The sequence below is a fragment of the Mobula hypostoma genome, chromosome 2 (assembly GCF_963921235.1).
Source record: "Mobula hypostoma chromosome 2, sMobHyp1.1, whole genome shotgun sequence".
NCBI classification, from domain to species: Eukaryota; Metazoa; Chordata; class Chondrichthyes; order Myliobatiformes; family Myliobatidae; genus Mobula; species Mobula hypostoma.
In genome coordinates this window covers 22,245,107-22,271,634 of record NC_086098.1, presented here as the reverse complement: position 1 = coordinate 22,271,634, position 26,528 = coordinate 22,245,107, and the positions used below count along the sequence as shown (strand labels likewise).

Genomic DNA, 26,528 nt, shown 5'->3' with positions numbered 1-26,528 from the left:
CTCCGTAAGTGGCTGAAATATTTGAGTTGGATTTTTTTAGTCATTAAGTTCATTACTGCACGTGCAACATGAGGTCAGATGGCTGTCGATTTACAGAAATTACAACAAGCAAAGAAGATGCCAAAATTTAAACCAAACTCAACAGAGGAGACCCAGTTAAATATGTCTACTCTGTTGTCTGCAAAGCTCTTTGGGAAATTAGTTTTGATTAACGTAAGACCAAAAGACCACGAGACATAGTAACTGAGTGAGGCCATTCAACCCGGTGAGTCTGCTCTGCCACTCGATTATGGCTGATTTATTTTCCTCTCACTCCATCCTTCTGCCTTCTCCCTGTAAACGTTGATGCTCTTACTAATCAAGAACCAATCAACCTCCGTTTAAATATACCTATTGATTTGTCCTCTTTAGTCGTCTGTGGCCATGAATTCTGCAGATTCACCACTAAAGAAAATTTTTCCTCATCTCTGTTCTAAAGGGACTTTCTTGTATTCTGAGACTGTGTCCTCTGCTCTTAGGCGCTCTCACATTTGGAAACATCCTCTTTTGGTGCACCCTATCTAAGCCTTTCAATATTTGGTAGAGTTCAATGAGATCCACTCCCCCCCCCCCAAACCCTCCTCAATCTCATTCTAAATTCCAGAAAGTACACGTCCAGAGCCATCAAATGCTCCTCAAACGTTCATTCTCAGGATCATTCTTGTAAACCTCTCAATCCTCTCTCATGCCAGCACATCATTTCTTGGATATGGAAACCAAAACTGTTCACAATACTTCAAATGTGGTCTGACTAATGCCTTACAAAGTCTCAGAATTTTATTCTATTCCTAGTGGATATGAGTGAACAGCAAGTAATTCCCTCCTTTGATGTTAGATTGCAAATTTACCATGACAGTCAAAACATGGATTGGTGCTGAAAGACATGCATCTCCAAATTCAATTGCACATTAATGAAAATGTGAAAAAATGCAGATGCTGGAAATTTAAAATAGAAATGGAAAAGGTTGGAAAGACTCAGCAAGTCAGGGAGCTTCCATGGAGGAAGTAAAAGAGAATTACTGTGTTGGGTCAATGACTTTCAGAAATAAGCTAAATTTAAACTGTAAATGGGGGGGGGGTGTAAGTGGATTGAACAGAGAAATACCCATGATAGCTGGAGACCAATAATGGGTACCACAAGGCAACTTGTAGTGATACCAGAGTCATCAAAAAGTACAGAACAGAAACAGGCCATTTGGCTCATCTAGTCCATGCAGAACCGTCTAAACTGCTTACTCCCAACAACCTGCACCAGGACCATAACTTTCCATACCCCTTACATCTATATACCTATTCAATCCTCTCTTAAGCATTGAAAATGAGCTCATATGCACCACTTGTGCTGACAGCTCGTTCCACCCTCTCACAATCCTCATGTTCCCTTTAAACTTTTCACCTTTCACCCTTAACTCATATCCTCCAGTTGTAGTCCCACTCAACCTCAGTGGAAAAAGGCTACTTGCTTTTACCCCGTCTATACCCCTCATAATTATGTATAACTCCATCAAATTTCCCCTCAGTCTTCTACATTCCAAGGAATAAATTCCTAACCTATTCAATCTTTTGCATATTCCTGGCAACATCCTTGTAAATTTTCTCTGTACTTTTTCAATCTTATTAACATCTTTCCAACTTTTCAAAGTTGGGACAGCATGGCAGTAAAGTGGTTAGAGTAACGCTATTACATCCCTGTCTGGAAGGGGTCCCAGTGACTTCATGAGTTTCCTCCAGTTGATCTAGATTTCTCACCCGTTCCAAAGATGTTCAGATTTGTAGGTTAATTGGTCATACGGGTGGTGTGGGTTTGTTGGGTTGGAAGAACCTGTGATCATGCCAAGTGTGAAAGAGCACAGAGAAATGCATCATTTGCATCAAACCAAATCAGCAAGGACTGTGCCAGGCAGCCCACAGGTGTTGCCATGCATCTGGCGCCAACATAGCATGCTCACAGCCCACTAACCCTAACCATACACCATTGAAATGTGGGAAGAAACACACGCCGTCGCGGGGGGAACATATAAACCCCCTACAGACAGCAGCAAGAATTGAATCCAGATCTTCTAGCTGGCACTAACCAGTCTGCTACTATGCTGAATTCATACTGTAATTTGAGAGGGAGAAACATAAGTCACATGTATCTGTATCACAATGGAATAAAGGGAATTACAGAGGCATGAGAGAGGAACTTGCCCATGTGGATTGGAGGAGGATACTGGCAGGGATTACGCCAGAGCAGAGATCGCTGAGGTTTCCGGGAATAGTTCACAAGGTGTAGGATAGATATGTCCCACAGAGAAAGAAGTTTGCAAATGGCAAGGGTAGGCAACTTTGGCTGACAAAGGAAGTTAAGGACTGCATAAAAGCCAAGGAAAGGGCATTTAAGGTAGCAAAAGTGAGTGGGAAACTGGATGATTGAGAAGCTTTTGAAATCAAACAAAAGGCAACTAAAAAAGCTATAAGAAGGAAAAAGATGAAATATGAGGACAAACTAGCCAGTAATATCAAGCAGGATACCAGAAGTTTTTCAGTTATATAAAGGGTAAAAGGGAGGTGAGAATTCATATTGGACCAGTGGAAATGATACGGGTGAGGTAGTAATGGGGGGAAAATAAATAATAAATGAATTTAATGGGTACTTTGTATCAGTCTTCACTGTGGAAGACACTAGCAGTGTGCTAGAGGACTGTGAGTGTCAGGGAGCAGGAGTGAGTGTCATTGCTTTTACAAAGGAAAAAGTACTAGACAATCTCAAACGTCTTAAGGTGGATAAGTCACCTGTATCAGATGGACTACATCCCAGAGTCCTGAGAGAGATTGCTGAAAAGATAATGGATGCATTCGTCATGATCTTTAAAGAATCACTTCAATCTGGCCACTAAATGTTCACATTGTTTGTAAACGATTTGGATAATGGAATTGATAGACTTGTGGCAAAGTTTGTGGATGATACCTAGATAGGTGGAGTGGTAGGTAGTGCTGAGGAAGCAATACAATTGCAGCAGGGTTTAGACAAGTTGGAAGAATGGGCAAAAAAATGGCAGATGGAATACAGTGTTGGGAAATATATGATAATGCTTTTTGATAAAAGGAACAATACTGCAGACTATTATCTAAATGGGGAGAAGGTTCAAAGATCAGAGGTGCAGAGGAGTTTAGGAGTCCTTGTGCAAGACTCCCAGAGGGCTAAATTACATTTTGAGTCTGTGGTAAAGAAGGCAAATGCAATGTTGGCATTTATTTCAAGGGGAATAGAATATAAAAACAAGGAGATAATGCTGAAGCTTTATAAAACACTAGTCAAGCAGCACTTGGAATATTATCAACAACTTTGGGCCCTGTATCTCAGAAAGAATATGTTGTCAATAGAGAGAGTCCAGAGGAGGTTCATGAGGATAATTCCAGGAATGAAGGGGTTAACATATGAGGAGCACTTGGCAGCTTTGGGCCTGTACTCACTGGAATTTAGAAGAATGCGTGGGGATCTCATTGAAACCTACCGAATGTTGAAAGGACTAGATAGGGTGGATGTGGAGAAGATGTTTCCTATGGTGGGGGCATCCAGAACTAGAGGAAACAGCCTCAAAAATGACACAAGCTTTTAGAACAGAGGTAAAGGGGATTTTTTTTTAGCCAAAGAGTAGTGAATCTATGGAATGCTCTGTCACAGACTGTGGTGGATCCCAAGTCCATGGGTATATTTAAGGTGGCAGTTGATCGTTTCTTGATTGTTCAGGGCATCAAAGGATTTGGCGAGAAGCAGGTGTATGAGGTTGAGTGGAGTCTGGGATCAGCCATGATGAAATGGTGGAGCAGACCTCAATGGGCTGAATGGCCTAATTCTGCTCCTATGTCTTATGGTCCACCACTTATTGGGAATGAAGAAGTGGTGATATGGTGTTTTGAGCTTTGTTTAATGGATTGGGTACAAATTTTTGGATGTGGCATTTAAGGACATCCTGGCTTGGGCCATAGGAGTGAGATCATTGAACCTATTGAAGAACTGCATTCAGGCTTTAGTGTTACACATACAAAATGCTGGAGGAGGAACTCGGCAGGTCAGGCAGCATCTATAGAGGGGAAAAGCAGTCAATATTTGGGGCTAAGGCCCTTCATCAGAACTGGAAAGGAAGGGGGAAGGAGGAATATAGCTTTAGTGCTTTACTTTTGATGTTGAGTATCAAGTCTATGTGACTACACTCTTTTAAGCATCCAGTGTTTGAAGTCCAGAACTCCATCCCCCTTCCTCAAGCAAGGTCTGCAGTGCAATGTTGCAGGATCTGAGAGAAATTACTCATTTCCATGTAGAGTTATTCTTCCTTCTCTATCAGTTCAGAAGAAACTTCAGGATGACTCCTAACTGAAGTGGTGTGGGCCAACTTTAAGTCCAAAATTTAAAGTAAACTTATTATCAAAGTACATATATCTCACCATGTACTACCCTGACTTGCACTTTAATGTGGGCATTCACAGTAGAAGAAAGAAATACAATAAAGTCAATGAAAAACTACACACAAGCAAAGACTGACAAACACCCAATGTGAAAAAGAAGAAACAAAAAAAATCATGATGAATAAATAATATATTATACTGAGAACGGGGGTTGTACAATTCTTGAATACATAGGTTGTTCAGTGTTGAGGTGAGTAAAGCTATCCACACTGGTTTAGGAGCTTGATGGTTGAAGGGTCATAAATGTTACTGGTCCTGGTGGTGTGGGACCTCAAGTTCCTGCCCGTCCTTCCTGATGGTAGCAGCAAGAAGAGAGCATGGTGGGGGTCCTTGAAGATGGGTGCTGATTTCTTGTGGCAGTGTTCCTTGTAGATGTGCTCAGTAGTGGGGAGGTTTTTTCCTGTCATGGACTGGGCTGCATCCACTACTTTTTAAATTGTTGGAAGACACTTTAAATATTTGCCTTTGTCAGAGCTGGGGAGCAACCAATACCTGCCAAAAGAACATCTGCAGGCATTCTGACCTCTGCAAGGGACGGGCAGCTGTTGGTGGACCTCGAAGGGCAGCTGAAGTTCCCCAACCATATCGCAGCCACCACCCTGCAACCAGACATTGTCCTAATGTCTGAGTCTACTAAGCAAGTGGTGCTGCTGGAGCTGACAGTCCCACGGGAAGATAGCTTAGAAGAGGCCTTTGAAAGGAAACTCTCCAAGTACGCAGGACTGGTCAGCAATTGTCAGCAGGCTGGATGGAGAGCGAGGTGTCTCCTAGTGGAGGTTGGTTGTAGGGGATTCGTAGCCCGTTCTTTAGTTAGAGCCTTCAGCATTTTGGGCATCGAGGGAGAGAGGAAGAGGAGAGCCATCCGCAGTACCACCGATGCGGCAGAGAGGGCCTCAAGATGGCTGTGGCTCAAAAGAGGGGAGCCATGGAGTCATAAGTAGCTAGCCATCTGGACCCAAGCTGGGGTCTGATCAGCCCCGGCTGGGTCACCTGGAGGAGGTTGTATGATGTTGAAAGACCCGAAACACCTGATGATTCCAGGAACATCACTGAGGATGTGTCCAGAAGCATCAATAGATGTATGCACACAGATTATTCATGTTATTTGACTCCTATTGCATGCAACTGCTCACAAAGTTGTAGTGCCTGTTGCATCAGGAAGTGATACCAAAATTTCTTATTTATATCTATGTTTTTAGCAATTTTAGACAGCACAGTGGCACTACATATGTTTAAGCAAGGTCAGACATTACATCATGCAGTTAAATTATTCATTTCCTTTCTGTGGTTTCTTATGATGTAAAGTCTTTATATAGATGCTTAACAAAATTTACTACTTTGAACAGATTTTCATCATTATTAACCTTGAAGTAACTCTGGTGTATCAAGCATTACCTCTTTTGTAATTGTCAATCAGAGCAAAATGGTGTAAAAGTGGAAAATGAGACCATTGAACCTATCTTAGGTAAGGTTAGTCAAAGAAAAAAAAGGTTCATTCAATACTTTTGTGGATACCCAGGTGAAAATTGTCAGGACTAGTGTAATAGAACATATTCATTTTAAAAGGGTAGTTTTACTATCATTCATTCTTGGAGATACATTCTATCTTGAGTACCTTTAGCACGGAGATTTTCATAACAAGAGCAAAAGACAAATATCAGGAATTTGATCTGAACACCTGTTATTGGCATTTTGCCATTAAAAAAGAAAGTTTTGTATGAAGTTGCCAATTCGCAGCAAGTGGTACTGAGTCAAAGTCAGTTTCGTAGAGTACAGGCTGTCTGTTGGTAATAAACATATACTTAAACGGATCTTTTTCCCCGTTAGAAAACACACAAAGTCATGTGATATAGGAGCAACACTGTAATCTGCAGGCAGAAAAACACATAAGGCTGGTATTTACTCAATTACTAAAAGTGGAACGAGAGGAGAAACTAGTTCTGCCATTCCTCAGAACAAATATACAGAGTTTTGAATTTACTAATATTATGGGAGCTTGTTCATACAAATGGGTGTCTGACAAACTGGGGACAGCCTGTAGGTATAATTCATTCAGAATGGTATTGAGGTTCTTTATGTTTACTGGCTGGAGGGTCAGTACAGCTGAAAGAGGGGCAATGTTTCCATCCTATTGGATTGGCCTGGACCTTGAGCTGGTGTGAAGGGGCAGCACACCAGAACGCTAACCCATTCAGATCTCTATATGAAACAGATACATTTCTAAGCAAGATATTTTCTGTTTCGTCTGCACAACCTTTAACAAAATACCACTGGTATGAAAACTTCCATTTGTACAAGCCAATATTTGCTCAAGGTGAAAGTTATTTTAAGTTTCTTTTTATAATTTTAGTCGTCACCAGAGTATAAACAATCAGATAAGGATTAAAAACAGGAGGAAGCAATTCCACCTGTTTGTCTACCCTGCCATTCAGTTAAATCATGATAGACTGTTTTTCTTAAAGCCACTGCTTTTGCATTAACCTTGTGTACTATACTGAGCAAATGTTTTAGGCTCCTATATATAGCTATGATGCCCAGGACTTTTGCACAGTACTGTGTTTGTCAACGTGGAGTGGAGAGTGAGTTTGTAAATCTGGCGGGAGCAAAGGATATTGGGAACGGTGAGGGTGGAGAGCCGCAGGAGGACGGTGGGAAAGATGGTGGAGCAGGAGTGCCAGGAACAGGGGGGCGGGGTGGGGGGTTGGGGAGTGGCACAGGTGTAGACACGCCCAGCCCTGAGATATCAGGCAAGGATATTTGATTCCAAACAATTGGTTTATTGATCATTACAGAATGTCTTTCTGGTGCTTCCTGCTCCCTTCTCTTCCCCTTCCCCTTTTCCCAACCATGATTCTTCTCTCCCAGCCCGCTTCCCACTCTCAATCCGCAACAGAGACCCATATCAGAACCAGATTTATCATCATTCACTTATGTCATAGAATTTTTTTTTATGGCAGCAGTACAGTGCAATACATAAAATTACTACTGTACTATGAAAAAGTTTTAAACACCCTAGCCATATATATATATATATATATATATATATATATATATATATATATACCTGATGCTTTTGCGTAGTATTGTATCTTCATTCCCTCAATAATGGTAAAACTATTAATATCTGTTTTGAATATATTCATTGACTCGGTTTCCATGACATTATTGGCAGAAAATTCCAATGGTTCGCTACCAAAGGGGAAAAGAGATCTCACCTCATTTCTGTGCTGAATGATTGACATCATATCTTCAGACTTTGACCCTGGTGCACCAATCAGAATCAGAATCAGAATCAGGTTTATTATCACCAGCATGTGACATGAAATTTGTTAACTAAGCAGCAGCAGTTCAATACAAAACTTAATATAGAAAAGAAAAAAATAAATAGATAACTAAATCAATTACAGTAGACATATAATGAAAGATTTAAAAAGTGCAAAAAACAGAAATACTATATATTAAAAAAGTGAGGTAGTGTCCAAGGGTTCAATGTACATTTAGGAATCGGATGGCAGGGGGAGGAAGCTGTTCCTAAATCGCTGTGTGTGTGCTTCAGGCTTCTGTACCTCCTACCTAATGGTAACAGTGAGAAAACGGCATGGCCTGGGTGCTGGAGGTCTTTAATAATGGACGCTGCCTCTCTAAGACACCGCTCCCTGGAGATGTCCTGGGTACTTTGTAGGCTAGTACCCCACAAGATGAAACTGACTAGATTTACAACCCTCTGCAGCTTCTTTCAGTCCAGCGCAGTAGCCCCTCCTCCCCATACCAGACAGTGATGCAGCCTGTCATCATGCTCTCCACGGTCAAGGGCAATAGCAAATTCGCTTTGCTCTGTCAAGCACCTTAAGAATTTTGAGGATCATAAAGAAACTGCAGACTAGATATCTGAAATAAAACAGAGGTATGTTGGAAGCATGTATCAATTGAGACAGTATCTGCGGAGAGAAAAACAAGGTTCATTTTTCAGGTTAAAGGCCTTTCATTAGAACTCAAGAAATTTAGCTGTTTTAGAGTCCCACATCAAAACAGCATGGATAAAGGCCATTCAAACCAACAAGTAAATACTGACCACCCAACTAGTCTCCATTTCCTGCATTCAGCCCATATCTCTTTACATATGCAGGATCTCAGGAATGCTACCCGTGCCATGTGCTAGTAAGGCCAGAACTAGGAAGATTATACAGTTTAACATGTGGCTAAAGAGTTGGTGTAGGAGGGAGAGCATACGATTTCTGGATCATTTGGCTCTCTTCCAGGGAAGTTAGGACATGTACAGAAGGGACAGTTTGCACCTGAACTGGATGGGGACTAATATCCTAAAGGGAAGGTTTGCTAATCCTGTATGGTGGGGTTTAAACTAGAGCTGCTGGTCGTTGGGAACCTGAGAGCCAGAATAGTTAGTGGATAGGTTATGGAGGCAGACACAAAGCCACTGCTTGATGTTCTCATCAGCCTGCAAAAAAAAAACATGGGAACTGGACAGTGTAACTTGACCTTGGAAACTAGTTGACCTGTATTTCACAACCACTTATTACTGTGATACCTTTATTCAAAGTAGCATCATCCTTAATTCAAACCCTGATTTGGGCAATGTTATCAAACTCAGTTCTTACTGATGGATCCCTGTTTAATTTCTGATCCTTAAAGTTCTTCCAGGAGGCAAGAATGGGGAGGAGTCTTAATTCCAGGATTTCAGTTTATTTTAGAGTATAAGCAAGCGCACAAATACTAAGCCAACTAAACAAAAAGCTGAGAAATGATTCCAAGAGGGGAATTAATGCTAAGCGATATAAGACAAATGAATAAAGATGGCACCTCGGAAAAATCTGTCAGTTTTATAGATAAGACATTCCTTAGATAGAATATAGAACATAGAAATTTACAGCACATTACAGGCCCTTCGGCCCACAGTATTGTGCCGACCATTTAACCTACTCTAAAACCGCATAGAATTTCCCCAGGACATAGCCCTCTATTTTTCTAAGCTCTATGTACCTACCTAAGGGGCTCTTAAAAGCCCCTATTGTATCCGCTTCTACCACCGGCACCAGCAGTGCAGTCCATGCACCTACCACTCTCTGTGTGAAAAACTTACCATAAGACCGTAAGACCATAAGACCATAAGACACAGGAGCAGAATGAGGCCATCTGGACCATCAAGTCGGCTCCGCCATTCAATCATGGCTGATCTTTTTTCTATCTCCTCCTCAACCCCAGTTCCCAGCCTTCTCCCTGTATCCCTTGATGCCATGCCCAATCAAGTATCTGTCAATCTCTGCCTTAAATATACCCATCGACCTGGCTTCCACAGCTGCATGAGGCAATAAATTCCACAAATTCACCACCCTTCAGCTAAAAAAATTTCTCCGCATCTCTGTATTGAAAGGGGGCCCCTCTATCGTGAAGTTGTGCCTTCTTGTCCTTGACTCTCCCACCATGGGAAACATCCTTTCCACATCTACTCTGTCCAGGCCTTTCAACATTTGAAAAGTTTCAATGAGATCCCCCTTCAACCTTCTGAATTCCAGCGAGTACAGACCCAGAGGCTTCAAATGTTCCTCGCTGATAACCCTTTCATCCCCGGAATCATCCTTGTGAACCTTTTCTGGATCCTCTCCAATGCCAGCACATCTTTTCTAAGATAAGGAGCCCAAACCTGTTCACAATATTCAAGGTGAGACCTCACCAGTGCCTTATAAAGCCTCAGCATCACATCCTTGCTCTTATATTCTAGACCTTTCAAAATGAATGCTAACATAGCATTTACCTTCCTCACCACCGACACAACCTGTAAGTTAACCTTCAGGGTGTTCTGCACAAGAACTCCCATGTTCCTCTGCATCTCAGATTCCTGTATTTTCTCTCCATTTAGAAAATAGTCCGCACATTTATTTCTACTACCAAAGTGCATGAGCATGCATTTTACAATATTGTATTTCATTTGCCATTTTCTTGCACATTCTCCTAATCTGTCTAAGTCCTTCTGCATCCTACCTGTTTCCTCAACACTACCTGTCCCTCCAGCAAGCTTCATATCATCTGCAAACTTGGCAACAAAGCCATCTATTCCATTATTTAAGTTACCCCTGATATCTCTTCAGTACCTATTTTCAAGCACCTTAAAACTATGCCCCCTCGTGTTAGCCATTTCAGCCTTGGGAAAAAGCCTCTGACTATCCACACGATCAATGCCCCTCATCATTTTATGCACCTCTATCAGGCCACCTCTCATCCTCCGTCGCTCCAAGGAGAAAAGGCCAAATACATTCAACCTATTTTCAGAAGGTACGCCCTCCAATCCAGGCAACAACCTTAAATTTCCTCTGCACTCTCTCTATAGTATCCACATCCTTCCTGTAGTGAGGTGACCAGAACTGAACACAGTACTCTAAGTGGGATCTGACCAAGGTTTTATATATCTTAGATAGTGATGAATTAATTAATATGATATATAAATAAAACAATTACATCATGTGAGTAATGTGCCAATGAAAAAGATTATAAACCATTAGTTTAGTTGCTATATCACTTTCTGCCAGTGAGTGTGAAAAATACATGAGTTTGTTAAAGAGTACAAATCTTATAAAAAGTTTTATTAAAAAAGGCAGTGCTTTCCAACATTACCAAAACATAACCATTTATTCAATAAATGCTTCATTTGTTAGTTGCCCAAGAAATGTAATATACCAAATGTAATTTACCATGTGGAGGAAACAAACATTGGGAAATACTGAGAGATTAAACACTAAAAGTTTGCTGAGGAATATTTTTGCATGTCCAATAAACTTACCTTTCTGATCATAATTAGATGATAAAAATCTGTGGAGAATAGTCACTGCTAATGCTATTGGTTGCAATGATACAAGAAGAAAAAATGCTGAGTCAACCTTTGAACTTTGAGTAACAATTCAACATTTAATAGTGGTACTGTATTTAATAACAAAGTAAGTTGGCTGTTGTAAAGTGAGGAGAAATTAGTAGGTGGTGATATAAAATAATAGAACTCATAGAACCATAGAACCATAGAAACTACAGCACAGAAACAGGCCCTTTGGCCCTTCTTGGCTGTGCCGAACCATTTTCTGCCTAGCCCCACTGACCTGCACATGGACCATATCCCTCCATAAACCTCCCATCCATGTATCTGTCCAATTTATTCTTAAATGTTAAAAAAGAACCCGCATTTACCACCTCGTCTGGCAGCTCATTCCATACTCCCACCACTCTCTGTGTGAAGAAGCCCCCCAAATGGTCCCTTTAAACTTTTCCCCCCTCACCCTAAACCCATGTCCTCTGTTTTTTTTTTCCCCTTGCCTCAGTGGAAAAAGCCTGCTTGCATTCACTCTATCCATACCCATCATAATTTTATATACCTCTATCAAATCTCTCCTCATTCTTCTACGCTCCAGGGAATAAAGTCCTAACCTATTCAACCTTTCTCTGTAACTGAGTTTCTCAAGTCCCGGCAACATTCTTGTAAACCTTCTCTGCACTCTTTCAACCTTATTTATATCCTTCCTGTAATTTGGTGACCAAAACTGAACACAATACTCCAGATTCGGCCTCACCAATGCCTTATACAACCTCATCATAACATTCCAGCTCTTATACTCAATACTTCGATTAATAAAGGCCAGTGTACCAAAAGCTCTCTTTACGGCCCTATCTACCTGTGACGACACTTTTAGGGAATTTTGTATCTGTATTCCCAGATCCCTCTGTTCCACTGCACTCCTCAGTGCCTTACCATTAACCCTGTATGTTCTACGTTGGTTTGTCCTTCCAACGTGCAATACCTCACACTTGTCGGTATTAAACTCCATCTGCCATTTTTCAGCCCATTTTTCCAGCTGCTCCAAGTCCCTCTGCAGGCTCTGAAAACCTTCCTCACTGTCTACTACACCTCCAATCTTTGTATCATCAGCAAACTTGCTGATCCAATTTACCACATTATCATCCAGATCATTGATATAAATGACAAATAACAATGGACCCAGCACTGATCCCTGTGGCACACCACTAGTCACAGGCCTCCACTCAGAGAAGCAATTCTCTACCACCACTCTCTGGCTTCTTCCATCGAGCCAATGTCTAATCCAATTTACCACCTCTCCATGTATACCTAGCGAATGAATTTTCCTAACTAACCTCCCATGCGGGACCTTGTCAAAGGCCTTACTGAAGTCCATGTAGACAATATCCACTGCCTTCCCTTCATCCACTTTCCTGGTAACCTCCTCGAAAAACTCCGACAGATTGGTCAAACATGACCTACCACACACAAAGCCATGTTGACTCTCCCTAATAAGCCCCTGTCTATCCAAATGCTTGTAGATTCTGTCTCTTAGTACTCCCTCCAATAACTTACCTACTACTGACGTTAAACTCACCGGCCTATAATTTCCCGGATTACTTTTCGATCCTTTTTTTAAACAACGGAACAACATGAGCCACTCTCCAATCCTCGGGCACTTCACCCGTAGACAGCGACATTTTAAATACTTCTGCCAGGGCCCCCGCAATTTCAACACTAGTATCCTTCAAGGTCCGAGGGAACACTCTGTCAGGTCTCGGGGATTTATCTACTTTAATTTTCCTCAAGACAGCAAGCACCTCGTCCTTTTCAATCTGTACAGTTTCCATGGTCTCACTACTTGATTCCCTCAATTCCATAGATTTCATGCCAGCTTCCTTAGTAAATACAGACGCAAAAAACCTATTTAAGATCTCCCCCATTTCCTTTGGTTCCGCACAAAGCTGACCACTCTGATCTTCAAGAGGACCAATTTTATCCCTTACAATCCTTTTGCTCTTAATATACTTGTAAAAGCTCTTCGGATTATCCTTCACTTTGACTGCCAAGGCAACCTTATGTCTTCTTTTAGCCCTTCTGATTTCTTTCTTAAGTATTTTCTTGCACTTCTTATACTCCTCAAGCACCTGATTTACCCCCTGTTTCCTATACATTTCATACAACTCCCTCTTCTTCTTTATTAGAGTTGCAATATCCCTTGAGAACCAAGGTTCCTTATTCCTATTCAATTTGCCTTTAATCCTGACAAGAACATACAAACTCTGCACTCTCAAAATTTCCAAATGAAGAAAATAGAAAGCATATTTCTGTGCCAAGTGGAGAGAGCTAAGGCAAATCATGACCAAAATGATGGAAAGTTTAATCTAACTGAGATAGGTGGCAGACCTAAAAATATGTGCTGAGTGTAGTAGACAAAATCAGGCTCTTGAACCAGCATGATTATCTTCACTCACCTACAACTCATTTTTTCAGTACTATTTATTGACTTATTATTGTTATTTGCACATTATATCCTTTTTTGCGCATTGTTGTTTGTCAATCCTTGTTTACAGTTGTTTATAAATTCTATTATATTTCTTTATTTTCCTGTGAATACCTGCAAGAAAATGACTTTCAAAGTTGTATATGGTGACACAACATAGAAGTAGAAACATAGAAATCTACAGCACACAACCCTTCGACCCACAATGTTGTACTGACCTACTCTAGCAGCTGCCTAGAATTTCCCTACTGCATAGCCCTCTATTTTTTTCTAAGCTCCATCTACCTACCTAAGAGTCTCTTAAAAGTACATATACATACTTCGATAATAAATTTCCTTTGACTTGCTCCTTTATGCACCCAAAATTAGATTTCTCTGGTGAGCAAGGATTATAACAACATCCATTGTCATGATGTTTTTAGTTTGATGCAAGTGTTGTAGAATTTCAGAATTTCAGAGTTAATCCTAGCCTAATCACAGGACAGTTTACAATGACCAATTAACCTACCAACTGGTATATCTGGACTGTGGAGGAAACAAGAGCATCTGGAGAAAACCAATGCAATCACGAGGAAAATGTATAAACTCCTTACAGACGGAGGTGGGAACTGAATATGAGTCACCTGTACTGTAAACTGTTGTGCTAACCACTACGTACCAATATTTAAGTATTTATATGTGTCTTGTGTTGGCGCGTGGCCAAGTGATTAAGACGTTCGTCTAGTGATTTGAAGGTCGCTAGTTCGAGCCTTGGCTAAGACAGTGTGTTGTGTCCTTGAGCAAGGCACTTAACCACACACTGCTCTGCGACAACACCAGTGCCAAGCTGTATGGGTCCTAATATCCTTCCCTTGGACAACATCGGTGGTGTGGAGAGGCGAGACTTGCAGCATGGACAGCTGACGGTCTTCCATACAACCTTGCCCAGGCCTGCGCCCTGGAAGCCTTCCAAGGCGCAAATCCATGGTCTCACAAGACTAACGGATGCCTATGATATGTGTCTTGTAGCAAAGACCCAAAATTAATCAAATATTGTTGCTGATATTATGAATGAACTAGTTTTTTCTGTTGTAACGGTTGATTATTTGTTAATTTGTTAACAACATTAAACACTATTACATGTCATTTGTTAATTAAAAATGGTTTTGCTTGAGGGTATAGATGAATAATATATATTTGTTACACAATTGACAATATTTATTCTTCTCTTACCTACAGAGCCAGAAAAGCTACAAAAACCAAAATCAGCTCTGACAACGAAAACAAAAGGTAACTGTGTAGTATATTTAATATTTTAACAATATTTGAGTAATATTGTAAATATATAGTTTGATTCATTATGGGTTATATGTACGAGGTACATGAATGGTGTACATCATTACACCACCATGTTATGTGTGAGTACCTCACGAAAGCAAAGCTAAGTTGACCCGTATCCCTGGCTCCCGTGTTTTTCTTTCAATTAGTTCCTGGAGTCACAAAACATAACAGTAACAAAGCAAGGATTATATGGCTAGTCATAATGTATAATTTCAACATTAGTCAATGTTTTATTTGATAACTTATGTAAGAATGAAGAACCAACAGTTTCCAAAAGTGGAAAGAGGGTACTTCCTGAAGTACACAATAAAATCTGATACAGAAGTCAAAAGATGTTGGCCGTTTGTCAAAGGAACTAGGATAGGAAACTCACTACACAGCTTTTAATTAATTGAAGCTCAGACTTTATTTTCTCTGCACAAACAACAAAGCCACTATGTTGACCCCAGGCAAATAACACAGAACAAGAATTCAACTGTTCCTTCTGTACCAATGCTCACTCAGACCACTTTCCCAATTTATAACAGCAAAATAGGGGATCTCTGCTGGCCCGGTGATCGATCTTTTCTTCTCTCTGCCCCTGGGTTCTTCCCCACGATGGTGATTCTCCAGTGTTATCACTGATAGTGCAATCGAAGTGTCCACTTTTATATTTATTCCTTATCAATGGAAATATAACATCCCAGTGTCATTGGATAAACATCACCTGGTTGACCCTTAACACCTTTTTATTGGCTCAGGTTCTGGGCTACAGAACCCACATTGTTCTATGGTTTCTACCCCCCAACCTTGTGTTTTTGTTTCTTTCAATTTCGAGTGGTAATAATTTAAGCAACCCAGACATTCAGTCTAATGAGATTACAGATTGCTTCTTTGGTAAATCTGGCATTTAACATAATACATAGCTACTTGTCTGAGAATGGTCTCAGGTCTAGCAGGTCATTTACCAGAAGCTCCTTGTGTCCACATTCAATTGTTCTGATTAGATTATCCCAGAGCAAGAATCAGTTCAGAGTCCACAAAATTGGGGGGGGGGGCGGAGGAGGGGTGTCTGCAAGGACAGTCTCGCTGAATGGATGTCTCCATCCCGCTGTCCTTGACTGATTCGTGTTTGATATTTTCTTCCATATTTCAAATCCAACATGGCCAGCTAGAAGTGCACTCCATCACAGAAGCCAACAATTTGCATATTTCCTCAACACACACTGCCATCTTTGCACATCTGCTTCATGTTATGTGCTCCACAATATCTAACATTTCTGCCTTCTTTATACTGACATGCACCAGATACTGTGATTTGAGAGGAAGGTCGAGGAACTGATAGTCATAACTGGTGCTGAGGTGCTTATGTCACCTGACCCTTTAGCGTATGCACTGTTAAATGTGTTTAATGTTAATGTATTCACTGGACCCCTGACATGATAGGAATGGTGTCCACCCCATAACAGTAGCAAGAAATGGGTGGATCCAATTTATTTTGGGGCATTACGTTCAATAATGCAGGAGGCATCAAAGCAAGCAGCACAGTAGTGCAGTAGCAGACATCCCACCCTGCAAAAACTCATTTCAGGAAGGTAGCACCATCAATTTGCGGGAGACACCCGGAACTTCTGGGAGAGGTGGGATGTCTGCAATAGAGTAGCTCCTCAGCAGCTAGCCAGCTAGTTTAAATAATGTTAGCTATGCTAATGAATGAATGACACCCGTTAAACTCACCTCAACACGTCTTTTACAGTCTTAACCCACCATGGGCAATAGAATAGTCACTGTTGCAAACAGTGCAACGAGCAAGACTGTCATTAGTTTTGATCCCTATTAGGCAGGGGTACACTTTAGTGTAGTCTGGGTTGAAGTACATTTTATATTTTCTTTTTTTTGGAACACACTGCCATGGCGCGCTCTCTCTTTCTCTCACTCTCATTCTCTTGCTCTCACTCTCCCTCTTGCGTGCGCGCGCGCTCTCTCTCTCTCTCTCTCTCTCTCTCTTTCTCTCTCTCTCTCATTCTCGCGCTCTCTCACTCGCTCTCTCTCAAAAATCGAAATTCGGGATATTGTATATAATTTGTGGGCATCAGGAAACCACTATCAAATACACGGGAGACTCCTGAAACTTCCGGGAGAGGTGGAATGTTTGCAGTAGCACAGGAGATAGTTCAACACTTTACAGCACAGACTGTAAGATCAGTACTCGATTCCCGCCTCTGTCTATAAGGAGATTGCATGTTCTCCCAGTGACTGTCTAGGTTTCCTCTGGGTGCTTTGGTTTGCTCCCACGTTAGGGTTAGTGAGTTGTGGGCGAGCTACGCTGGTGTTGGAAACTTATGGGCTTCCCACCACAATCCTCGCTGATTTACTTTCATGTAAACAACCTATTTCAATGTACATGTGATAAATAAAAGTAATCTTTCTTTTCTATCTTTTAATTTGTGCTGAAAAACACATTTGTTCATGTTTACTTAATATTTATGTAAGATTGAAATATGAACAATATCGATCTTAATTCAATTGTTCACCAAATGCTTAGAGGCTGAAACTATGAAGAAAGAGAAACCAAAGCCTGCAGAGAAAGGTAACAAAATGTAAACTGTATTAATATTAATCTGCAATTCTGACATCCCATCGCTCTTCTTTTCCTTTACTAAAAGTACAGACCTGCTTGTAGGTCTCTGAGGATAATTGAATATAGAACATAGAACATAGTACAGCACATTACAGGCCCTTCGGCCCACAATGTTGTGCTGACCCTCAAACACTGCCTCCCATATAACCCCCCCACCTTAAATTCCTCCATATACCTGTCTAGTAGTCTCTTAAACTTCACTAGTGTATCTGCCTCCACCACTGACTCAGGCAGTGCATTCCACGCACCAACCACTCTCTGAGTAAAAAACCTTCCTCTAATATCCCCCTTGAACTTCCCACCCCTTAGCTTAAAGCCATGTCCTCTTGTATTGAGCAGTGGTGCCCTGGGGAAGAAGCGCTGGCTATCCACTCTATCAATTCCTCTTAATAACTTGTAGACCTCTGTCATGTATCCTCTCATCCTCCTTCTCTCCAAAGAGTAAAGCCCTAGCTCCCTTAATCTCTGATCATAATGCATACTCTCTAAACCAGGCAGCATCCTGGTAAATCTCCTCTGTACCCTTTCCAATGCTTCCACATCCTTTCTATAGTGAGGCGACTAGAACTGGACACAGTACTCCAAGTGTGGCCTAACCAGAGTTTTATAGAGCTGCATCATTACATTACATTACTTCATTACATTGCATCAATATGTTACTGATATTCGTAGGAATGGAGATTTGTCCAGTTAAACCAATATTTATCCATATTTATTCAAGTAAATAATTGTGACTATTTTGAAAGAATGATAATGATGGCAAAGTATGATTAATGTGTTGAACAAACTGGGGCAGCACAATAGCGTAGTACGCTTGAATTTTCAAAAGGGCTTCAGACGAGGTGCCACACATGAGGCTGCTTAACAAGCTATGAGTCCATGGAATTAAAGGAAAGATTCTAGCAAGGATTAAAGCAGTGGCTGATTGGCAGGAGGCAAAGAGTGGGAATAAAAGGAACCTTTCTGTTTGGCTGATGGTGACTAGTGTTCCACAGGGATCTGTGGTTGGACCGATTCTTCTTACGTTATATGACAATGATTTGGATGATGGAATTGATGGCTTTGTTGCCAAGTTTGCATACAATATGAAGATAGGTGAAGGGGCTGGTAGTTCGGATGGAATACAGTGTTGGGAAATGCATGATAATGCATTTTGGTAAAAGGAGCAATAGTGCAGACTATTATCTAAATGGGGATGTTCAAACATAAGGGATGCAGAGGATCTTGTGCAAGACTCCCAGAAGGTTAATTTACAAGTTAAGTCTATGGTAAAGAAGGCAAATGCAATCGCGAGAAAATCTGCAGAATCTGGAAATTCAGGCAACACACACAAAATGCTGGTGGAATGCAGCAGGCCAGGCAGCATCTATAGGAAGAAGTACAGTTGATATTTTGGGTCGAGAACCTTTGTCAGGTCTAACAGAAAAAAGGTATTAAGAGATTTGAATGTTGGCATTTATTTCAAGGGGAATAGAAAGTAAAGGAAAGGAGGCTTTATAAGGCACTAGTCAGGTGGCACTTGGTATATTGTCAACAACTTTGGGCCCCATATCTCAGAGAGGATGTGTTGTCATTAGAGAGAGTCCAGAGGAGGTTCACAAGAATGATTCCGGGAATGGGAGGAGCATTTGGCAGCTTTGTGCCGATACTCACTGGAACTTAGAAGAATGTGAGGGGGGAATCTCACTGAAACCTAACAAATTTTTTAAAGAACTTGATAGGGCGGATGTGGAGAGGATGTTTCCAATGGTGGAGGTATCCAAAGTTAGAGGGCACAGCCTGAAAATTGAGAGGTGGCCTTTAGGAACAGAGGTAAGGAGGAATTTTATTCACCAGAGAGTAGTGAATCTGTGGAATGCTCTGCCACAGATTGCAGGGAGGCCAAGTCCATGGGGATAGTTAAGACAGAAGTTGATTGTTTCTTGATTGGTTAGGGCATCAAAGGATGTGGCGAGAAGGCAGGTGTATGTGATTGAGTGGGATCCAGGATCAGCCATGATGGAATGTCGGAGCAGACTCGATGAAACGAATGGCCTAATTCTTCTCCTATTTCTTATGGTCTTATAGAGAGGCGGCAGAAGGACTTAGAAAGATTCGGAGAATGGCAAAGAAATGGCAGATGAAATACAGTGACGGGAAGTGAATGGTCATGTACTTCTGCAGATGAAAAGGAAGGGTTGACGATTTTCTAAATGGAGAGAAAATGCAAAAAAAACTAAGATGCAAAGGGACTTGGGAATGCTTGTGCAGATTCCCTAAAGGTTAATTCGCAGGTTCAGACTGTGGCAAGGAAGGCAAATGCAATGTTAGCTTCATTTCAAGAGGACTAGAATATAAAAGAAAGAATATAATATTGAGACTTTATAAAGAACTGGTGAGGCCTCTCTTGGAGTATTGTGAGCAGATTTGGGTCCCTTATCTTAGAAAGGATGTGGTGAAACTGGAGAGGGTTCAAAGGAGGTTCAAGGAAATGATTCCAGGATTGAATGGCTTGTCATATGAAGAGTTTTTGATGGCTCTGCCTGTATTTGCTGAAATTCAGAAGAATGAGGGGTGAAGTCATTGAAACCTATTGAATGGTGAAAGGCCTTAATAGAGTGCATGCAGAGGGGATTTTTCCGATGGAGGGCCCAAGGACACAGCCTCAGAATAGAGGGGGTGTCCTTTTAGAATGGAGATGAGGAGGAATTTCTTTAGCCTAGAGGGGGTGTCCTTTTAGAATGGAGATTTCTTCAGCCTGAGGGTAGTGAATCTGTGGAATTCTTTGTCACAGGCAGCTGTGGAGACCAAATCCTTATGTATATTTAAGGCAGAGGTTGATAGATTCTTGACTGCTCAAGGCATGAAGGAATATGGGGAAATGCAAGGAGGTTGAGGCAGAGAGGAAAATTTGGTCAGCCATGATGAATTGGCCTAATTCTGATCCTATGTCTTATGGTCTTATGATTTCTTATGGTAGTAGTTAGCACAACACTTTACAGTACAGGCAACCAGGGTTCAATTCCCAATGCTGCCTGTAAGGAGATTGTACATTCTCCCCGTGATTATGTGGGTTTCCTCCAGGTGTTCCTGTTTCCTCCCACAGTCCAAAGACGTACCGGTTGGTAGGTTAATTAGTTATTGAAAATTGTACCATGATTAGGCTAGGAGGTTTCTGGGCAGTATGGCTTGAAGGGCTGGAGGGCCTATTTCATGCAGTATCTCAATGAATAAAATTAATTAAATACAATTAAACAAAATTTAACTAAAATCTGTGAAGATTGTCTCCATGAATGCTTTCCCAACATAGAGTTATAGAGTCATAGCATATACAGCACAGAAAAAGTTTCTTTGGTGCTGAATCTGCCTAATCCCATTGTCCTGCACCCAGACCATAACTCTCCACATCCCTCTCATCCATGTACCCTATCCAAATTTCTCTTAAATGTTGAAATCAATCCTGCATCTACCAATTGCTCACGAGTTTAAATGTTTAGCTTACTAAATCCGCACTTAGATTGTATCTGATACATCCCAAAGCTGAGAATATAAGTAATGTGCTACTGACAACTAAAGAAGAGCCGACAACTTCTATATTTGTTTGTCCGAGAGAAACTTAGCAAGCAGTTAAATCTTTCTCTCTTACTTTACACCATAATCCGCGTTGAAGCTACCGTGCCTTCATGATCATGAAATGGAAGTTAATCAACGAGCAAGGAGTCAATCTTTATCAAGCAAAGGCAAAAATATAGATTGATGCTATACAGATGGATCTTCTATCTGGATTGTATTCTGGGTTGCGCCTTTATTACGTGTATTATGGTAACTAGTCACATGAGTGGGGCGGTGTGGTAAAAGTGAAGGGAATAAGTTACGTATTCATGCTTTCTTCTGGGCAGTTTGGAGTTGGGGACTGACAGATGTCATATCTTTTGTTGACCACTTAGTTCCATCGCTTCAAGATTTTTTGCTTTGCTAGTTGCTAATAAAGTAACAAATACAGTTCGTTGATGTTTGGAACATTATTACTGGAGTAATAATGATTGGAGGACACGTCATACAAGGATAACAAACTGTGCTAGGTTGCCAACAGCAACAGTTGATTTTTTTTAGATTTGGCTACTGTTAGTAATAGGGGATCTTCACTTTCAGAAATGACTCAATCTTCTTAAAACATATTCTCATTATTTCCCTACCTGTTATTTTGAAAAGCTTGAAATAACCAGTAGGTGTTGTTCATCAAAAATTCTATCCAAATTGCTCGCAGTAGTGTTTTTACGGTATAAGAACTATCTTTCTTTGCAAATACTGTAGATTTTAATATAAGTAGTGCTGGCAAATGTGTACGTAAAATTGTTGCCTGCAGTTCTTTTAACTTGCTGATGCTGATGGTTGGATTAGGTTCAGATATCAAATCCCCTGCAGTGATATTCCGCCTTTCATGTTTGTACAATATTACTGTCACTCCATCTCTCAGTTGTTTTGCTTTCACATAAGAGTCTTTAGGCTAGAAATTGACCTTTGTTCATCTGTATTGAATATACTAGGTAGAGACATATGTGCTTAACTCTTCTGCAAAATTCAATTGCACTTAAATTATGGTTTGGTAATGCAGCTATGGATAAATTTCTATCTCAATGCCAAATGGTTTATTCATAAAAACATGTTGTCCTGTGGTGGGTACATATATGAACCAAAGTTTTGGATCTTCAGCAAGATAACAGCCAATATATCTGGTTTTCATTTAATTAAAATTATTTTTTTTAGTTTAAAAATTAAAACAGTCTTGAAGGCCTACTTGGAAATGTTGTTTCACTGATTTCCCAACAATAAATGCCAACTCTCCTTTTTTTTCAAAATGTGATATATAGCTTTAAAAACACATATGCAGAGTACTGACTAAATTTATTTTTCTTTGGGTAAAAACTTGAACACTAAAGCTGAGACTGAAAACTATAGAGAGAAACCACAAATTAATGTGAATTATTGAAAGAAAATAAAAATTTGATCCAAATTGTTCAGCCTGAGGCATTTTGTACCAGCAGCTGAAACACCTAACAGAAGTTTTGTATTCAATTAAACAACTGATAGCCTAGGTTAAAAAATAGAGAGGCACTGTGATGGGATCATTTTTGGTCCCATCACCATATTTCTTGGTAGATTGCTGGTGTTTTAGTCAAACTGAGGTGTTGAACCAATATGCATGCCAAAATTCATTAAAAAAACAGAGTTAAGGTCAACCTTTATAATTATGTCTAAACAATGATATGTTCCTCTAAAGTACAGGTTTCCAATCTTTTTTATGCCATAGACCCTTACCATTAACTGAGGGGCCTGTGGAACTCAGGTTGGAAACCTCTGCTCTAAACTATCCATCTAAAATGAGGAATATTCAATAACAGAACCATTTACAAAATCAGTCCGCAGACCATATCAAATTGGCCTGTGACTTAGCTGTATTCACTTACATTTTTCAAAAATGAATATTGTTGCATCATATTGATTGAAATGTTCTATCAATCAAAAGTAAATGCTTTTATTTAACATTAACGAAAACCTAAAAAAACGCCTTGCAGAAAGCCAGAACTAAAAAAAGAACAATTCAAGTTCTAATTATATTTAATGGTGAACTAAGTGTCAGTCAGAAGAAGGCCACATTATCACTTCTATTAAAGCCGTGGCAATATGCTATTTATACAAAATAAGCTTTAACCCCCATTATGTGTGTCAAATGGTTGCTGGTAGCACTTCTAGAGTGGTAGTGTAGTAGGTAGTGCTTGTCACTGTCTCTTTCAGCTTCCACCACTGGCTTGCAGTCTCACGAAAAGGAGAACCGAATGTGCAAGTCTCTCCCTGCCTGTGCATAGTCTCTCCAACAGCAAGCCTTGTGTAGTGCTTCCATGATGGCAACACACGGAAACTAAACTCATTTTGGACTCAGGCTGAACTACAGAGGACGAGGAGGAGGTCTGGCCCCTGCACATGAAGCACGCAGGCTCACTGGTATGTGGGCACGCCCTGGTGCTCGTGAACCAGACCCCAGCTATGGGTAAATAGCATCCCTGCCTTGTGGGCAGCCTCGGGAGAGGCAAAATCTACAGGAAGAAACCCAGTTAGAAAGTCCAGAGTGGAGCCCCTAAATCAGCTGGACGTTACTGAACATCCTTCCAGCAGCTCCTGCAGCCGAGCTGGTGCCAGACGCATTGCTTCGCTTTCCTTTGGACTACACGGGTGAGGCTGAGAGGAGGATCTTGACAACTGGGCATCCCAGGATCTCCATACCTTCCGGCCAGGCTTGTGTCCAATAGAGTGCCGCTTCTCCGTTGATCTTTGAGACAGATAGATGCCATCATCGTCAGAATCAGAATCAGGTTTATTATCTCCGACATGTGTCATGAAATTTGTTAACTTAATTATCATCATCAACCCAAATCATGTTAATTGGGTAAACTTCATTTCTGGATTTCATCTCCCTCATAAGCAAATCCATTGGCCTGGCTTCTGCTTGTGGACTCTTAGAACTATGTTTCAGTAGCACTGTCCACAGCTTCCATTAGTGGCAGGTAGCAGACCATTCTGCAAAAGTTGTGCACTTCAGCTTCCTCAGACCTTTCTCACAAAGAAAAATCTGACAGATTTGACTTGCATCAAATGACTTCTGTTCAAGTGAAAAATAAGAGGATGGAGTTTTTCATCTTTCCTTAATTCCATTCTATAAAAGTACCCTTCCACTTTTATCTCTGCAATTCTCTACTTTGGGAATGCCACATGAACAGTTACCTGTCCATTGTCAGAGATCCTACATCCAGAATTCCAGGGTCTTGATTAACATGAAATTTCCTAAATCCCAGCTTGCAGACATGTTTGAATTTTGACACATTCTTAATTGTTCTTTGTACTATCAGCTTTTGCCTGACAGTTTCAATTTATTTTCCTTATTTGTCTGGAACATTGCTAGGATCTATTGCATCATTAAATGTCTTGATCCCCAAGCATGCTCTTGGCTGCCCCTTAACATGCGTGAAAATTGATGTCATTGACATCAGTGTTGCCTGCCTTTTAGCTCTAATGCATTGCCCAATCCAGTATGATCCATAGTTGTCACCAGTCAGATATTGAGCAGACAGTGAATTGGTGTCAAAAGTCAAAGTCAAAGCAAATTATTGGCAAAGTATGTATATGTCACCATACATTATCTTAGAATTTATTTTCTTGCAGACGTTTACAAGAAAATAAAGAAATGCAATAGAATTTCTGACAAGAAAAGAATGATAAACAATAGGTAAAGATTGATAAACAATCACAGTACAAAAAAAGACAAATTGCTCAAGTACAAAAATAAATAATACTGTGAACATGAGTTGCAGTTTCCAAGGTATTGAGTCTGTAGGTTAGAAACATGGAAAACCTACAGCACAATACAGGCCCTTCAGCCCACAAAACTGTGCTGAACATGTCCTTACCTTCGAACTGCCCAGGCTTACCCAGAAAACCTCTATTTTTCTAAGCTCCATGTATCCATCCAGGAGTCTCTTAAAAGACCCTATCATTTCCACCTCCACCACTGCTGCCAGCAGCCTATTCCACACACTCAGCACTCTTTGCGTAAAAAATTTACCCTTGACATCTCCTCTGTACATATTCCAAGTTCCTTAAAGCTATGCCCTCTCGTGCTAGCCATTTCAGCCCTGGGGAAAAGCCTCTGACTATCCACACGATCAACTTGTGGGATTAGTTCAGAGTTGTAGTGAGTGAAGTTATCCACACCAGTTCAGGAGTTTGATAGTTGTAGGTTAATGAGTGTTCTTGAACCTAGTGGCGTAGGACCTAAGGCCCTTGTATCTCCTGCCTAAAAGAGACCATGGCCTGGATGGTGGGTGTCCTTGATAATGGATGCTGCTTTCTTGTGACATGTCTCTGTGTAAATGTGCTCAATAGTAGAGAGGGCATTTCCTTTGAAAACTGGGCTATATGCGCCACTTTCTGTGTACTCCCTTTTATCATCTTCTGCTTTGTAATTATAAGGCTTCAACTGTGACATCTCTACAGGAGTATCAGATCTTAAAAGATGCATGAGATGGGTGGTGTTTAATGATACTAAACAGCAAAAATTATCATCTTCACTGTTACCAATTTCCCCCGGGACCAATAAAGTATGACTATGACTATGTTACTGTATATGCCAATGTGAACACAACACAAATTGAGTGTGTACATTGTGAGACTGATATTTTTAATATTTGTGTGTAAAGCAGAATACTTAAAGCATCTGATTTAATTGTTTTCTAATTGTTTAGAGGCTGTTACTGTGAAGCAAGTGAAACCAAAGCCTACAGAAAAAGGTAACATGGACATTAAAACAATGAAATAATTAAGTATGTTTCTAACCTCACTGGAAAACTTTCATTTATTCTCGAGGAAGGGGTGGGAATATCACATCAAGCATAATGCATTGCAGTTTACAGCCCCTGTTGGCCACAGAAGGCAAGTGGATTTTAGAAAACTGGTAATCATTTCAAAAAAGTTTAATTACATCATTAATCTCGAAACATAATTAATGACTTACTAAGCCTCCTAAATGGTGGGCAGGAATCCAAATGGGCTTTTGGCAAAGGACCCAAAATGAGTACAAGCGCTTGGCCCTTTTCCCAAGCAAGCTAACTTTCTCATCGTAACCATTTTTTTGAGGCAGCCAGTGCTGACACACACAATTAAACGTAGCTACGGACTGCTGGTAGAAGCATAGCAATTCTAATGCAGCTCATCCACCAGAGGACAGCTGTTTTGTGCTGCAAGGCTCTTCACTTCCCTATCACAAGCAT

General features: G+C 40.7%; 1 protein-coding gene across 1 annotated transcript in view; it reads left to right on the top strand.

Annotated features, from left to right (window-relative positions):
- LOC134338322 (triadin-like) overlaps positions 1-26,528 on the top strand; it is a 426,556-nt gene that overhangs the window by 293,080 nt on the left and 106,948 nt on the right. Inside the window, exons 29-31 of the mRNA XM_063034074.1 lie at positions 15,006-15,056; positions 17,632-17,676; positions 26,004-26,048. Coding sequence (XP_062890144.1) covers positions 15,006-15,056; positions 17,632-17,676; positions 26,004-26,048 — 141 coding nt within the window. The remainder of the gene's footprint in view (positions 1-15,005; positions 15,057-17,631; positions 17,677-26,003; positions 26,049-26,528) is intronic.